This window comes from Stegostoma tigrinum, chromosome 25 (genome assembly GCF_030684315.1).
Source record: "Stegostoma tigrinum isolate sSteTig4 chromosome 25, sSteTig4.hap1, whole genome shotgun sequence".
NCBI lineage: Eukaryota > Metazoa > Chordata > Chondrichthyes > Orectolobiformes > Stegostomatidae > Stegostoma > Stegostoma tigrinum.
In genome coordinates, this window is record NC_081378.1 from 7,257,928 (window position 1) to 7,276,359 (window position 18,432).

General features: G+C 37.6%; 1 protein-coding gene across 2 annotated transcripts in view; it reads right to left on the minus strand.

Moving 5' to 3' along the window:
• sfmbt2 (Scm like with four mbt domains 2) overlaps positions 1–18,432 on the minus strand; it is a 196,876-nt gene that overhangs the window by 112,432 nt on the left and 66,012 nt on the right. For both annotated transcript variants that reach the window (XM_048553832.2, XM_048553833.2), the window contains exons 6-7: positions 3,337–3,425; positions 2,792–3,038 (exon numbers count right to left, since the gene is read on the minus strand). In XM_048553832.2, coding sequence (XP_048409789.1) covers positions 2,792–3,038; positions 3,337–3,425 — 336 coding nt within the window. The remainder of the gene's footprint in view (positions 1–2,791; positions 3,039–3,336; positions 3,426–18,432) is intronic.

Genomic DNA, 18,432 nt, shown 5'->3' on the forward strand with positions numbered 1-18,432 from the left:
ACACTCCCCATGGCCCAACCATCAACCGTGTAGATCCTGCTCTGCGTTGTCTTACCAAAATGCAACATTTCGCACTAATTTAAATTATTTGCCACTCCTCAGGCTGCTGGCCCAGCTGATCACGATCCTATTGCATTCTTAGAAATCGTTCTTCACTGTCACAGATCGTTCCCAATAAAAAGGATCGCCAAGGACAGATCATTAACCCTCATTTTTCATTCACCTCAGTAATTAAACAGTTAGATGAGATTTTTTTAAGGATCAGTAATTTTGGAAAGAGCAGAATATTTAGAGTTTTTAAGGAATAAACAGTTTTATGCTTCAAACTGTGCTAAAGTCTTAAGTAACAGGTTATGGTATATCATTCACAAAAATCCTTGTTAGCAAATCAGAAATACGTAGTACAGCCGAAATCCCATACAAAACAGCAACAATGAACTAAAACTTGAGATCTCACAAATTAATCTAATCAAAAATACATTAACAAAGTAGCTCAGAATTCTAAAGGAAGATGTATGACTAAGGAATATTTACAGCTAGTAGTTCTACAATGCTTAGTTGATTTTCCTGATACTAGATGCCTATTTTTAAAATGGGCTTTATACAGTCATAGAATCATACAGCATGGAAACAGACCCTTCAATCCAACTAGTCCACACCAACTAAGTTCTCAGGCTAAACTAGTCCCATTTGCCTGCTTTTCTGAAATAACTAAATATGCAAGTTATTATCTCACATTTTTTCTTGAAGGGAACTCCAACTTTTCGTCTAAAGTGAACAGTTAGCAGAATTATTCATAGATGAACAAAACATGAATATATATCATTAAACAAGTGTTATTAGAAATTCTTCGGTAGCCAGTTCTGCTGGCTTGTAATTAATTTTGATATTCAAATACCTTTTGCCCTACAGAATTAAGATTGGGAAACATTGGGAATTAATATTGTTCTATTAGTTGGCAGAGAGAATGGATGAAAGCAAATACAAAAGAATGACTGGGCAAATCACAGTGATTCTGTTACAATAATTCTACAAATAGAAATTATGTTTTATTTATTTGAAGCTTGGAGATGCCAAAACATACTGAGCATTATCAAAATGCTCAATTACAGTAACAGTTCAAACTCATTACACTCATGTATTTTCAAATCTAAAATATTTAAATATTTACATATGTTATAATTGCAGTATATTTAAATAAATTATGAATTCTAGGCTGAATTATTCAAAGGGTACAAAATCTTCTCAAAGATAGGGAGAAAGACAAACTTGCATTTAGAAATCACGGCCTCTTGATGTCCTGTTCACAAGCAAGTGAAGCGCTTTTAAACTGTTGCTCCTGTAGTAGTTTTGAAAATGTGACAGTTCATTTGTACACAACAAACTCCCAGGGCTGAACTTGGTTAAGTGCCAATTTCAGGGAGTTGCATCATGGATTTCTCTTTTTGAGTTCCAATGAGTTATTTCATATAATTCTCTGTTGCTCACCTCATTATGTCTGCACCACGCCCCTATGGCACCTTTCTCACACATTACTTCTGCTGTTGGTGAGTGCAAGATAATCTCCACTGGTCAGGAATTTCAGATTTCCTCTGTCACATTCATTTTTAAAGCCCAGCTGTGGACCTTGTGGAAAAGACCGTAACTATTCACCCTATCCATGCCCCTCATGAGTTCATTCTTGTCAGCTGTAGTTACTACAAAATTTGATCAGACAGGTGATGATGCAAAGTAAAACTGCATTTACAAATATGTACTTCTATTTCCAGTGATGTTTCATCTATGTCATCAAAATGCCCTCAGAAGCTTTTCTTGTTAAATTCCGTCCCACTATGTGCACTGTGAAGGGCTATTCTTCCACCTAACTGATGCAATGTCACAAAAGATCAATTAACATACAAAGATTTTTTAATTATATTTTCCCTCAAAAAAAGAAAATGCAACAAGGATCTAAACTCCACTATCCTTGACAACAAATACAATTCTAGGTTTGATACTGGAGGACCTAGAGACATGTTTCTTAAAACTTTAACTGACAAATAAGGAAAGTCATCAAACTCCGTGCTAAATTCTACCTAATTCCTGGACTTCAGTCCTGGTGGAGATTAATGTACATCAACCACCCTGTTATTGATGCAGTTGTTGACTTTCATTCAAATAAAAACGTTTCAGATGGCTTTCTTTGAGCGATCAGAGAAGAGGAAGAAATTTCACAGCTAATACAATTTTACAGGATTTATTTAGCATAGGCCATTAATGGAATCAATATACAATGTTCAGTTGATTACTGATGTATACAATTGTCCCTTGAAGAAATGTTACATTGTAATCAATTTTTTGGTTGGTACAATTGCTGTACGAGGTAATTTTCAACATATATCTGTAGTTTAATACAATCTAATTTGTTGATCAGATGTGAAGAGAAATGTTAATCAAAATCCAACAGCAGAATCAGCTTTCAATGAATTAATGTCAAAAGTTTTAACATTTATATTAATTTTATGCCTCCAGATATTGCAATATTTATAATCCCAAAAATTCAGAACACAGTAGACCAGGATAAGAGAAAACAAATAAATAAGCTTTCCAGTTAAAAGAAAAGTATATTTTTGCTTAAATTGGGAATGCACATCATTTGTCTACTGTGCCACTGATCCACTTATCAGCATATACACACAGGAGTTAGTACTGTGAGGTACATATTACACGCATAATTCAGCAGGGTATTTAAAAGACTGAATACCTACTTTACAATCATTCAATTACCCTTTCCGAGAATTGCAAAATTTACCTGTGGGTGGATCTAACTTGCAACCGTTTTCCTGGCACCATCCCACTGGTCGGAGTCTATAGTCCAGATAAAACAACCACTGGTCATGTTTTTCAATATCGTTCAATCCTTCATAGCGTAAGCACAATCGGCCACCAACATTCTCAATTACACGGACTATCCAGTATTGGAAAGGAACTTGATAATCCTGAAGTTCAATAAGAGATTTAGGGGTAATGAGGTCCACAGCGTTCTTCCCTCTTAGTGGCTGTTTGAAATTCAAGAAAAAAAATCACAATTTCAGAAAACTGAATTCATCTTTTTATTCTCTCAATAAAAGAAAAATACAAGATGCTGCATTCACTGAAGTATTTACTTTTCTTTGCACTATATTCTGCAGTTTATTTCTTACATTAGCATGATAGACTTAGGTTAATAATAGTTCTCAACATTTTCTGTTTAGTTTAAAAGATATTTTCTTTATAAAAGTTTAAAACCAAGTATACAATTTTGAAAACATATACATGTTATTTAGATCAATTTTATGAATATACTTAGAAGATTACCCCTTCCAGAAGGTTTGCAGGAGCTGTCCTTGCACCAGTCAAATCTTGAATTAAAAATTCTGTCCAGTCTCCATGTTTCTCACAAATTGCTGCAAAACAGGAAAAACATAATTGTAGTGAACCAAACAAGATTCTTTCCCTCTCAGAGGCTGTCATTAGGTACTACCCATCAGCGTATTGTTACCATTTATTAAGCACATAGTAACCATTAAAATTGTTTCAAGTAACTGGCATAAATATCCAGGTTTCACAGCATTTTGGTTAACAAATCAAGACAGCATAGTTTATTTAATCACACAAACTCAAGCACAGTAATTACAGAGTAGATTTCAAGCGCATCTGTCACAATAATGACACAATCAATTCATGGCTAAGTAATAATAAGCTGTTCCATATATTCTATAATAGATATTAATGACTTGGAACGCAAAGAGATGGCTTTGAACCATGCAGCAAACAATCCTAATATTTTGGCCAAAAATCAATAAGTCAGTCATTTAATCACAAACAAAACTATTGAGCCTTGACACATCATTATACAGTCTCATGTTCTAAACTTTATGTATAATAGATCTTTAATCGACGTAACGATAATGATATGTTCAGAAACTATCAAGTTAAGTTAAACTGTCGCATTCGCTCTCTCTCTCTCTGTTGAAGTAAGGTAGAGAATTAAGTGTTTAATTTAAATTCCATCAAATCATATCTAACATAAACAGCGGAAAGTTTATCACAGCAAAACAAGCATCACAATCTGATCACATTATAGTAATCAGTAAAAAGGCATCAGTACTTGAGATGCCTCATCACTTTTCACCAACTTTCCCATTGGCTTATTCCACAATGTTACCAATTTTAGCTACATGGAAAGAAAACAAAGCATTTCTTCATTTTGTTCTTCACGTCAGCACTGATATAAACAAAGGGAGTTTGATACAAGTTCTAGAATACACTTGAAAACTAATTTAAAGCACGCACAATTAGTCGACACAGTAATGGACTGAAAACATATATTTCTGATTGATAATAAGCTGCTTATACAATAGAATCTAGATTAAATCCTACTAAATGTCACCAGGAGGGGGAAAACAACTCACAGCAGGTGACAATTTGGAAGGGAAGATAATACGATTTTGCTAAAATATTTATAAAGGTCAAAAGTTTCTTAACATATGTGAACTTCATAGCTCACCCATCAGAGAAATGTAGAAACAGTTGCACTTGCGTAGACCTGTATAAATACAACTTCTTTTAACTAAGCTTGAGTTTACTAAATTGTTTTGACAGCATGAAATACTTGAACCTGTATGGAAAACAAAGCTTACTCTTACTCTTCGTCTTACTGTCTTTTTTGTTCCAGAGCGCATTTGTAGGTTTCCCGCAACAATCTGCATTGCCATGGCTAGCACTATATTATTAGCTTCACAGAAGCCAAGGCATGAATATAAAAATATTATTGTTGAGTAGAAATCAAGAAATCAGAACGTACTCCCAGTTCGTCCCATTCTTATGTGGAAATTGTTTTCTTCCAAGCACGTATTTTAAAAACACTGGAGTTACTTCACAGAGGTGGTATCCTGTCACCAAGTTACCCTTCATTTACACAACAGCCCTTGACTACAGCACTGACTCATACAGAGTCCATTTGCTCTTTTAGGGTCATCACACCTACCTGAACTTTAAACATCACTGGTCATGACTTCGCATTGATTATGCCTTTTACCCACATGGGCCATTTCTGTGATTCCTACACCAAAAACTTTTCCCCCTATATCAAACATGTCTCTATTACTTGGTAGAGTCTTGGGTCCAGCATTGGAGTTCTCGATGCTGTTTCACAATCCCCACCAGGTCCGGGAAGATCAAACTGGACTCTGTGCCAGGTTTTCTACCCCTGAGCAACTCTGCCAGCACTATCCTTCGGGTGCTTGTGTTGCAAAGTTGGGTACTGTACTTGTGGATTAGGAGGCAGGAAGTTGGAAATTCGTGCTTGTAAAATGCTAGGAGGAGCAGTGCGTGGTCCCTTTAAAAGAATAATGTGCTTTCTCTATATTTAGAGATATAAAAAGGATGTCAGTGGGCAGCAGCTTGTGGGTTTGCAGGTGGATAGAGAGCACCTGAATGAAAACATTTGTATCAAACGGCTGTACAGCTTGCAGGCCAAGCAGCAGTTTTGTTTTGTTATCGCAACAAGTTTTCAATTTAGCCAACTAATTTGAACCAGGCATTTAGATACCAAAAATGAATTAAATTTAAATCTGATCGTTTTGACAACATAGGACCAATCTTATTGTAAGAAATATCAATATGTCATCAAGGGTATAAAAGGTATAAAAGAAGGGGCAGGTGGGCAAAGACAGGATAATATAATGTCCTATAATCAAACAAGAACAGCACCATGTTAGTAGCTAGGAAGGGTAGACTACTTCTTCAAGCCAACCTTCAAAGTTTGGACAGATCTTTCTGCAAGGCCACTGGATGATGGGTAGAATGCAGCTGTCCATATATGTAAAGACTTTAGGAAATATTCAAATTCCCCACTGGCCTGTTATATGTGACCAGCGCTTCCAGGACTTCAAGCAATGAAAAACATGCACACAGTTTTTCTATTGTCATCCTAGTGTTTGAAAAATGGATCTATGCACGTCCAACCACTTTAAACAAGTGTCAACAATGACTACAAACATTGAGCCCATGGAAAAACCTACACAGTCAACATGTAAACAAATTCAAGGTTTACCCGGCCATTCCCATGAATGTGGGAGAGTGTCTAGTGGTAATTTTTGTCCTTGTTGACATTTTGGGCACGGCCCCACCAATGCAGCTGGTTCTGTGCCCAAGCCTGGCTAACAGACATACCTTCATTTTGGAGACACCAGGGCCATCCAGGAGAAGTTCGGGCAGTATTTGACAGCACCCTTTGCTCGGGACAATCACTCTTGCTCCCTTAAAAACATGTTCTCCTTTTCTGTGAGCTGGTCTCTCCACATCCAAAAACATTTCAATTCTAGTTGTGATGGTCCCTTCGGTTTCACCCCATCAACACCACTGTTTCAGTTTGGAAAGAACTGAATCTTTGAGTCTAAAAGTCTGATGTTGTCAGCTGTGACTGCGAGCATGTCTCAAAAATCTAGTATTGTTACAGGGTCTTCCAATGGGGGGCACCACTAGTGGTGGATCTGCAAATGAGAGGCAGTTCAATGTATCTGCATTTGCTATTCAGCTTCCCGGACGGTGTTCCAAGTCATAATTATAAGCACTTAGTATTAGAGCCCACTGATGAATGTGGCCCAATGTTATTGGCAGAACTGCCTTGTCCTCTTTAAGCAGGGATTTGTGGGCCATGATTATCACATGTTTTTATTCATAAAGGTAATGGTGGAACTCCCTGACTCCATATATGCCTGCCAATCTCTCTTTGTCTGTCAGGACATATTTACACTCTGCATTCACCAAAGTCCTAAATGCAGATGCCACTGGGCATTCATCTCCACTGGGCCACATATGAGCTGACAACACCCCAATGTAATCCAGGGAGGCACTGCACATCAATACCTGATCTTTCCTCAGATCATAGCGTGCCTCAAACTTAGAGGACGACAGCTGTTTCTCTTCTTCATTGAAAGTTCAGGCTGTCTATGAGATCATTTCCACAGCTGACCCCTTTAAAGAAGTTGATCTAAAAGGTGCCAGGAGATACGCCATGTTATGTATGAACTTTCCACGATAATTCACTAGCTGAAGGAATGGCTTCAGCTCTTGGACAGACGTGGGAGCCAGGGCACCTTTGGTCACCCTCATTTTATCTTCCAAAATATGTAACCTGGTCTTGTTGATCCTGTAACCCAAGTAAGTCACTTGGGAGGCCTGGAACATAAATTTTTCCCTTCCTAGGTGAATGCCTGCCTTGAAATATTTCTTAAGACTATATTCAAGTTCTCTTATTAGTTTTACATTATCAGGACATCATCGATTTTCACAACTGCTGACCTTAGGTAGATCTTGCAAAATGTTTTCCATCGTCTATGATACCTCATATGGCAGTCTTGTACATTGATATGAACCCTTATTGGTATCAATTGCAGCATACTTGTAGGAATCCTCATCAACAGCAATTGCAAATAAGCGTGGCTCACATCCAGTTTCATGAAGGACAGTTCTTCTGTCTGCTTTCCATAAAAATCCTCTATCCGAGGGGCCGGGTATTCATCCAGCTACAATAAACAGTTTACGATTTGCTTAAAATCCCCATAAAGGTGAACTGACCCACTGGGCTTCAAAATCGGTACGACTGATGCTGCCTGTTCCACAAATCGGACTGATTTGATCTTCACTTTCCAGCCTTCTCATTTCTCCATCTACTTTTGCCCATAATGCAACTGGGCGCACTTTGCAGAATTGTTTCGTGGTCAACATGCAACTCACTGCTAAGTTCAGAGAACCACACACCAGCAAATATAAAATGCATTTCATTGTGTAACAAACATATTTCAAAGTACTTAATGATCCCTAAAATGATATTGCCAATCTGTGTTTGAAATGCAATTTACAAACTTGAGGGTTTTTTTTGGAACAGGATCCCAGAAATCTGAATCTGCAGATTTAGAAGCCACTAGCTGCTATTTACAGAGCACCACTCGTTTCTGTTACACCGAATCCTTTGGCTTTGAGAATCAATGAATGAGATCCTGCACATCTAGGAAAGGGTTAGGTAGAGTAATAATAGTCTGGCTTCTCTGTGAAGTTATTAAACTTCTTCCTGTGCTGAATTCCTAGGTTTCAAGGAGGTAGGCAAAAATCGATACCACTACACAGTCTTAGCACAGATCTCTGCCCTTGGATTGATTAATTGATTGATTTTATGGTCATGTGTCCCGAAATACAGTGAAAACGTAGTTTGAGCCATACAGGCAGAGCTCAGCAAGCAAAGTATGTACAGATCAAAAAAAGACTTAAAGGCACACAGGGTACATTGCTTTACATTATTTGAGGCTAGAGTTCATTCAACAGTCTGATAACAGCCAGAAAAAAGCTGTTCCAGAACCTGCTCATGTGTGTGTGTTCAGGCTTCTGCATCTCCTGCCTGAAGGACAAGGTTGTAGGTGGTCACTACCAGGGTACGATGGATCTTTGATGATGTTGGCAGCCTTTCTGCTGCAGCGAGCCATGTAAGTAGAGGCCATGGATGGCATGTTGGCTTCACCACCAGTACACACCACCTTCTATAATTCCTTATGGTCCTGGGCACTGCAGTTGACACACCAGGTCAACTATCCTGGTGCTTGCAGCTTCAGAATACTTTGCAACTCAACCAGAGGGCTGCTGTTAGGCAGAACTTCCTAAATCAAAAAGCTCCTGATGCCACTCAGTCTGAAATTCTCCCAATCACTGCTTCAAAAAGCTACACTTCATTGCAGTGTTAAACAGTACGTAGTACTTGATTTTCAAGTTGCATAACTCTCACCTTTCACTTCTAGCAATCCAATTTCTATTTCAGATTATGGTTACAAAAGATATTATCTATTACATTAGCTATCTTCAATTGTCTATCGATTGCGGCAGAAAGAAATGTCTCGAGGCTGCATACAAAAAGCATCCGTGAGAGTGTAGGTGGAGGGAGGACAAAAAACAAAAATAATGAGAGCTTAAAAATGCATGCAAGATAAGACCATCTTTGCAACCACTAAATTGAAGGCATCCATTACCCTATGGACAACAAAATAAAAGAATTATGGGAAAATAATTTTCAATCTTGTGATCTAGACTTTTGATCTTCAGATTTTGTGTACATTATCCATGATCTTTTTCCATTTACTGTCTCTGTTACAAACTGTTTGTATTTGTGTATTTTAATTATGATTGAGTGTTTGTGTATTTAGGTTCTGAAGTCATATAGTTCAAGTTGCATAGCGGTAGGTTAGGAATCCTCTACTCTGCTCGTTAGATTTACATTAGTTACAATAAACAGTTATTTTCTGTAACTGGCAAAGCCTCATGTGAATTGCTTTTGTCAGTCAGGCAAAATTAGACATTTTGGTGGTCTCATTGACATTTTATATGGTTATGCATTTTGTGAAAGCTTGAGGAACAATGGAGCATGATTATCAGTGCCCTCTTCCCAGTTAAATGGTAACTCTAGACTGAGCAGCATGGTTTACTACAGGAAGTAGGACTTTCATGTCCTTGTAACAAAGTCATGGTTCAGGATGTTGGATCTATTTGAGCATAACAATGCCTCTTCTTCCTCTGGCAGCTCAGGAGATTTGGCATGTCCATGAGGTCCCTCACCAATATTTACAGATGCACCATTGAAATCATACTGTCTGTGTGCATAACGACCTGGTGTGCCAACTGCTGTGCCCAGGACTATAAGGAATTACAGAAGGTGGTGTAGCCAACATGCCATCCATAGCCTCAATTTACATGGCTCGCTGCCGCAGAAAGGCTGCCAACATCAAAGACCCATCGCACCAGTAGTGATCTAGGCCCGAAACATCAACTTTCCTGCTCCCCTGATGCTGCTTGCCCTGCTGTGTTCATCCAGCTCTACACCTTGTTATCTAATTGTCCATTGTCATCTTGGTTGTTCATGTCCTGTAATATTGTATTTACTCTCTTTAGCCGAACCAGATTTTACTACCAAATTATACCAAAATTTTTTTGTTGCCTCCAAGTTTAACAGTTAAACCTATCAAAACTTCATTCTTCATAGCCAAGTTAGGGCCTAACTTTTAATTGAGCTATTTCTTAACCTCTTTCCCATGTAGCTGAGGCATTTTAAGTTGTATTTACACTGCATCAAAGCATATACGACCCCACCTAAATTAGCTGGCTTCACAATTTATGACAGACTCAATGTCAATATCAGATGGCAAACTCCTACTTTATCTCCGTTCCATTGACTGAATGACTGACAGAATTTAACTGCACATTCATTTACTAACTGTTATCAGAATGTTAGGGCAGGACAACTAAATAAAATGAAATTGTGTTTGTTTCAGCATCTCAATTTTGCTGAGTCCCCAACATCAAGAGAAAACATATTCCACAGTACAAAACTGAAACATGCAACAAACTGACTAACCAAAGATTTCTAAAGTTTCCTGGAGGTGCCAGTAGTAGATGGATGACAGTTAATATTTTTCATTTATTCATCTTTTCAATCCCTATGTACCACTCTTCAGCAGATAAAAACAGCAATTGACACATCACTATAGCTGTGCTAATGATTCTATACAGTTTTTATAATTTTCCAGAGAGATTCCAGATGACAAGTGCTAGTTTCATCTTAGCTGGGGAAGGCACCAGTTAAATATTTGGTACTTACCCCAAGAGTAAAGAACTGAAATTTTTGGACAAGCAGAATGCATGGAATTGAACTTCAGGTGATGTTGTTATTATTTTAATTCTCATTGATTGTGATTTGCAAGTGAATCTAGCAAATAAGACAACTTCACTTTTTGGGGTGGTCAAAATACATGTTTAGTCAAACTGTTTGCCTATCAATGCTCTCTTCAATTCACCGGCTCATCCTTTTTTTGTCCCCCATGCTGTCCCCTGCAGACTCGGCTGTTTTTTGCTATACTGGCCCCACAGAATGATCATCAGGTCAAGAGCCAATGTTGGCAAGCAGTTGTCTCTTAGTTCCTTGATGTCGGCTTTTGTCCTCACTGTTTCAGGAAAACCACAACACTGAGTTGCTAATAATATTCTCAGTAAAAGTGATTTTTAAAACTGCAGCTATCCAAAAATAAAGACAATTTTTGAAAAGTGATAGTCAAAAGGTCATAAGAAAGAGATTGTATGCTTCGTTCTCAAAAAAAGCCAAGAGACTTTGGGAGGGAAGCATTTTAAAAAAAAGCAAAACAGTGATTACTTGTTGACCTTAATTGCTAGATTGACAGTTTTGAAAAAGGGGCTTCGTGCTGAAGGTTGCCTCACAACAGCCTCTGGTTTTGGTTTCTGTTTTGTTATAGGCTTACTTGCTGTTTAGTTGGGAATAGGGTCGCTAGGAACCAATGCTATTATACTCTCCATCTCTCATATGCCATAGTTTATATATATTTACATTAGTTTAACCCTAAAATAAAACCAGTTGAAGAAATATCTCGAAGTATTGCCTGAGAATCAGTGAAAGATCAAAGGAATCAATACCCCTGATCCCTTCAAATTCTGAAAACTGAACTGTCTACTTAATCATTAGACTTGGACCTAACTGGCCTACTACCTAAATGTAGTTCTTCCATTGTTCTGCATCCTCTTGACCATCTCCACATCAGCACCAATGATGCAGACAGAGGCGTGGCCTCCACATTGCTTCCTAAAGTAAATGTCTAGCTTCTTCATTTTGCCTATGTTGATGGAGAAATTGCTGTCCTTACACCATGTCACTAATCTGTCTCTTTCCTCTATCCTGTCTTGTTATTGTTTGAGATCTAACTTATAACAGTGATATCATCAGCAAACTTGTAAATGGAATTGGGGGGAACTTGGCCCATAATCCTGCGCGTGTAAGGAGTATATTAGGGGTCTGAATATGCAGCATTGTAGGGCACCGATGTTGAGGCTTACTCTTACTGACTACGGTCTATGGGTCAGGAGGTCGAGGATCCAGTTACTGAGGGAGGAGCTGAGAGCTAAGTTTTGGATTTTAGAGGTAAGTTTATTTGGAATTATAGTGTTGAAGGAAGAACTGTCGTCAATAAACAGGAGTCTGACGTAGGTATGCTTGCTATTCAGATTTTCCAGGAATGAACGCAGGGTCAGGGAGATAGAACCTGCTGTGGACCTGTTGCGTCGGTAGATGAATTACAAAGGATCAAAAGTGTGCCTAGTCCAAAGTAAAAGTGATTATACTCAAATATTAAAAATGTACAACGTTAAAGAAAGCTCGATTTTAACAATCATATCAAATAATCTCCACAACTGATCAGATTTTTGTCATAATCCTGTGAACTACAATCCAACTAGATTAGCTAAGATTAAATAATAAGACTACGTCTTCACCATGTTCTACTCAAGTGCTACTGTTCCAGTTCTGTGTATCTGTGTATCTTGATTTATCTAATTAAGCTTAACACCAAGTAAAATGAATTCAGAATCTTGTTAGCAAATGCAAAATGTATATTTTTAAAGTACTAATTGCCTCCTTATGAATTTGCTAATCTAGTGAAAAGAAATTAGCAATTTAATAACCCTTAGTTAACATAGATATCCATGAACATCTGTAGGCCATGTGTCAGAGAATGACATTTAAGCTTGGTCTATACATTTAAATTGCAGCTCCTTCTGGAAGGCCATTGTCAAACAGGACAGTATAAACCAGCTAGACTGATATGCAAAATGAGAACATGAACTAATCTGTTCCAGGCAACACATGAAATAATGCCAAAATGACACACCTAGCAAGGTAAAGTGGCTCCCATGTATTCTTGTCCAGTTACCCCAATCCTTCAGTCCTTCCTTAAAGGCATGGACAAAAACATTCTGATTCTAAGCTACATAACAAAGGCATCCAACTATAGTAAAAACATTACTTATGTCAAATGTTACCTGCAAATGCCTCGAGAAAACCATTTTTACTTCAATACATACAGTTTTCTGAAATTAATGTCAATGCAATGTGTGAGATAAATTAATTGAGAAAGCTAAAAAAAGTTTCTGGCATTTAGCCACTGAGTCATCACTGTAAATACAAATGCACTGTATGTTGTCGATGTTAACAGGCCACATTAAAGATTTTAGAGCTTTTCAGTCCTGAATTCCACAAAAGGAAAAAATTCTGCATTCTACAGTTTTCCTTAATGCATAATCTCTGGTACTATCCTCTGATGCATAGCGCCATCTGCCACATGCACAAGAGGAAGAGGAAAGTCAAGACAGGAGCAAATATTCCAGCTCCAGTATTTTTCAAATAAGGAAATCACAGTTACTTAAATGAATTATGTCCAGACGACTACACGTCAGAAAGAAAATCCCAGCTACTATTATGATATAATACTGAAAAATTTAAAGGCATCCAAAGCAAATTTACAACTGGAATTTTGTCACATAAAAATATCCCAAGTGACTCCAATCAACAAACTCAAATCAAGATCCTAACTTCCTTAATAAAAGCTGTGGAGCATCTACTTAATGCATATTGTTAAATGTTATCATCAGCAGTAAATCTGCACAATTTACTATCAATAAAGAAAGCAGAGGATTTGACAGGATAATGATGGTGACTTCAGAGGCCCACACCATAAGTACTGGAAAATACAGAATTCAGTTTGGAAGCTGAAGATAGCAGTGGAAGAACACAATAAAATGTTCCCAATGTTACTATTATCAGATGGGATATTAGTTTGAATTATTTCTTCCCAACTTGCTTAATTACAAATATTTTTAACCCTTTGGGCCCTTTATTTTAGGAAGCATAACCCTGTATTTGATTAATATAAAATATGGTACAGATTCCTACAAGGATAGAGAACACAAAGGCAGAATAGCACAACCAAATCAAACAAAACAATCTTAATTAAGTTATTCATGGTATAAGTTCTGATAAACTTGAAAAAGAATTACAAAATTCGTTATTGTGAACGAATGAATAAAGCTACAATTTCGGTCCAATGGTCAAACAAAATACTGCATGAAAAGTTATGATAGATGAAATGTCCAGACTTTGTGTTACCAAAAAGATTAATTATTCATAGAAGCTACATAAAGAATACTTCATGATGCTACAAAGGAAGCTTAAGTTTTTCTTTAAAAACTAAAAACAGCATTTACTGAGCTTTTCATTGAGTTCTTCTTAAAACACTAAACTATATGGTTACGAAAACAAAGTTGCTAGAAAAGCTCAGCAAGTCTGGCAGTTGTGAAGGTAAAAACAGAGTTAATGTTTTGGGTCCGGTGACCCTTCCTCAGAACCTCCGTTAACTCTGTTTTTACCTTCACAAATGCTGCCAGACCAGCTGAGCTTTTCCAGCAACTTTGTTTTTGTCCAGATTTACAGCATCTGCAGTTCTTTTGTGTTTTTTAAGTTTATGGTTAACTGTTTTCATTTCTGAAGTTATTTTGTTTGTAAAGCACATACAACTTTTACTGTATTTTGATGCTGACAGGATGAAGTTGGAAAAAAAAATCTTTTTTAAAAGTGAAACAAGCACCTTTATAAATAAGTAGAGTACAAAAGCCAGAAAGTTGTGCTAAAATATTATAAATCATTAGGCAACTCTCAGCTACAATTTTGCACCCAATTCTGGCCACAATATCTTAGAAAGAATGCGAAGGCATCCCTGAAGATCATACTCTCTTCCTTCCTGCTGTTTTCAGACTGTTTTTTCCCCAAAATGGAATGTTACTTACTGGCCAACTCTTTTACAGCATCGGTTTCCTAGTGTTACGGTCAATTGAGCTTCAGAGCGAAAAGAAAACCCTTTTTTAATGTTAAGGAAAATAAAACAAATATTGTTGCATTAGACAAAATACACTACTGGAAGAACCCTCAGTTTTCAGCACCCATCCATCAGCATTATGTGGACGAGTTTAGGAATGGAGAGAAATTGGTCGGCTGGCCACCTAACCTATATTATATGACCACCCCTACTAAAACCGCACCCAATGATAACACACAATACTATTTTCCTAAAGTCACTGAAGTAGCTTTCTAATCCAAAGGACACTTCTTTTAATACATCGCATTTAACTGATAGAAAAAAAAATGCAGTCTTCTGTTTGTAAAGGTTCATTTTGACCACTGCTGTGGTAACAGTGAACAAAGATTCTTAGCAAGCTGAAAACCGCACAGGCTTTTTTTTTGTTTAATACAAACATAGAATTAATAGTTTCAATAAAATCTATTTCGTTGAAAGTCACTAGTGAATCTGCTTCCATCACTCTTTCAGCTCATGCTTTAAAGATCATAACAACTACATTAAAGGTTTTTCCCAGTAGGATATTTAAATAAATCTACAAATCAATGGTTAACAAATTTAGAACTTATTCTTTCAAAGCAGAACAACCCATTTTGATGTCTTCTTGTTATATTCCATTTGCAATGTGGTCAAAGATCACAGTATGAGCTTATCCAATAAAAATTGAATATAACAATAATTCTCATTCATTTAAAAAAACATTAAATTCAAGCACATTGAGATATAGTAATGTTCACTGTTAATGTGATTAAATTTGCACAAATTTAGTCATTTGTAACATGATGACAGAAGAGAGATTAGGTCCAATGTCCAAAATAAGCATTTGCCCAGCAAGAAGTACTGAATTAAAAGGCCTATCAAGGAGGTGAATGAAAGACAAAGCACAGATCTTGAAAAATGCTGTCTGAAACAGTTGATGAACTACTAGTTGTAAAGAATGATACGTCAAGCTTTGCATCTTCCACCTATTCATTCCAGATGAATGACATACAGCAGGGTATTCAACAGAGATTTGCCTTTCAATAACAGAAACAGCAAGCATCTTAAATGGTCGCTCAGCACTCAGGCACAGATTAGCCCACAAAGCTTCACAATCCCAGTAATTAGGTCCCTTGTTGTTGAATATCTTTGCTACAGTGTGCTGATTGCACCAACGAAGTTCTATTAAAAATAAATCCATTATAGCAAAGCTGTTGTGGAAGCCTAAGTGACAGATCAAAATAAAACACAATCTTAAGTTTTTACTGTTCTAGATAACCAACCATTTTGTAGACAAATAACGTGCTAATGAAATGCTTGGTCCTGCAGAAAGATTCCAACCAACATTGTTGTGGTGGCTAACATGAGAGGGGAAAAAATACGTAATCAACTCAATAGAAATTCGGAGATTTTCACACGTATGGTTCATTTCAGGAAGCAATATACTTATCAGTGAATTATAGCCCATTACAGCAAGTAGGAGCACAATGAATGACAATGAAGTGTCATACACAGCTGGTCCACTTTCTGCCTGCCTGACCCAGCTGGTATCTGGATAATGGGCAAACACTGCCTCATGTTTAAAACCTTTTTATAACTTTCATTTCACTTTACAAATGAAAATAATTAAGAGTAATTTACTCTAGGGAGAAACTTCAGCCACTTTCAGTGCTTGCTCTTCTTATTATTCTCATGATAAAAACAAGTTACTATTGATCAGAGAGTCATCATCTCTTGTACCTATGGTGTTCCCACCAACAGAACTAAGTGAGAAAAAGTAAAATGTTTACTTACTTGCCAACAGAATTTTACAAATCAGAGTCCAGCAATTACATCATAGGGGCAGATGCTTAATTCCCATATTTGACACCAGAACACAAAACCGCCATGTACTTATGGCAACGTTTCTGACCTAAACTGAGCATTGCTTGCTAGTCACCCTTAAGACAGATGAACAATTTACAGTGGGCCAAGCAGCATCTCATCTGATGAAGGGTCTAGGCCCAAAACGTCAGCTTTTGTGCTCCTGAGATGCTGCTTGGTCTGTTGTGTTCATCCAGCTTCACACTTTGTTATCTTGGATTCTCCAGCATCTGCAGTTCCCATTATCTCTGAACAAATTACAGTACCCATTCAAGATTGTTAATCAATTTAAAGTAAGATGTAAAACATAACAACTGGAATCTGCTTATCAGTAACAACAATTCACAGCATTATAGCTGATCTATATTGACTGAGCTGAATTTAATGCCTCAAATAGTCTAGCCAGCCCTGGGTTGGGAAAGGATATGGAAAGAAACAGGGTTTTGAATCTAATAATAACTGCTTAAAAAGTGGATATCAGATAACAATGAATGTGGTGCTATCCACAGTTAAACAGCTTACTTATTGTTGCTGCTACATGAAACCCCTGTTAGATCACCCGTGTAGCAGCTTTATGAAACCCTTGTTAGGCCATATTTGGAATATTGTGCGCGGTTTTGGTAGCCACATTACCAGAAGATCCTGGGAGCTTTGGAGAGGGTGCAGAGAAGGTTCACCAGGATGTTGCCAGGTTTGGAAGGTTTGAGTTATAAAGAAAGGTCAGATAGTCTGGGACTTTTTTCACTGGAGTCTGGGAGTTTGATGCGATCTGATAGAAGCCTACAAAATAATGAGAGGTATAGAAAGAGTTGGTTGTCTTTTCCCTGTGACAGGGAATTTCAAGACTGGGGGACACATTTTTAAGATGAGGGGACAGGGATTTAAAAGAAACATGAGAGATAATTTTTTTTTCATTTTACATACAATGTGGTTCATGAGGGAAGTGAACTTCCTGAGAAAGTGGGGGATATGGGCACAATTACAATGCTCAGAAGACTTCTGGATAAGTACATGAACACGAAAAGTTTGGAGAGATATAGGCCAGGAGCAGGCAGGCAGGAATAGTTTAGATTGGGATTATGTTCAGCGTGTACTGGTTGGACCGAAGGGTCTGTTTCCAAGCTGTGTGACTCTAGAGGTAGCTATTCTTCACATTTTTCCCCCAGAGTGGGGGACTCAATTACTAGGGGTCATGAGTGCAAAGTGACAGGAGGAAAGTTTATGGGAGATATGCGTGGAAAATTCTTTACACAGAGGGTGGTGAGTGCCTGGAACACATTGCCAGTAGATGCAGACAAGATAGTGTCTTTTAAGATGTATCTGGACAGGTACATGGATGGGCAGGGAGCAAAGGGATACAGACCCTTAGAAAATAAATGACAGGTTTAGACTGAGGATCTCAATCTGCGCAGGCTTGGAGGGCCAAAGGACCCGTTCCTGTGTTGTAATTTTCTTTGTTCTTTGTATAAGCTCAGTGTTTGAACATTCATGTTTTAATTTTTGAGCAGTTGTCATTAAACGAAAATCCTGATTTGATTCATCCCTCCCCAGCTTTAGCTCACAAGTCACTGGCAACATTTGCACCACTGTGTTCAGATCAATTAAAGTAAAGATCATGGATAGAAGCTGGGCCTTTCTGAAGCACATCGACACTTCTACACTAAGCTAATGCGACAGCATGAAAGTGGGGCTTCTTTCCTTTCACACCTGGAATACTGTGAAATTTTGTCTCCTTACCCAAGGAAGATATAATTGACAAGAGATGAAGTAGAACCAAGAATACACCAGACCGACTACGGAGATCACAGGTTTGTTGTACGAGAAGAAATTTGGT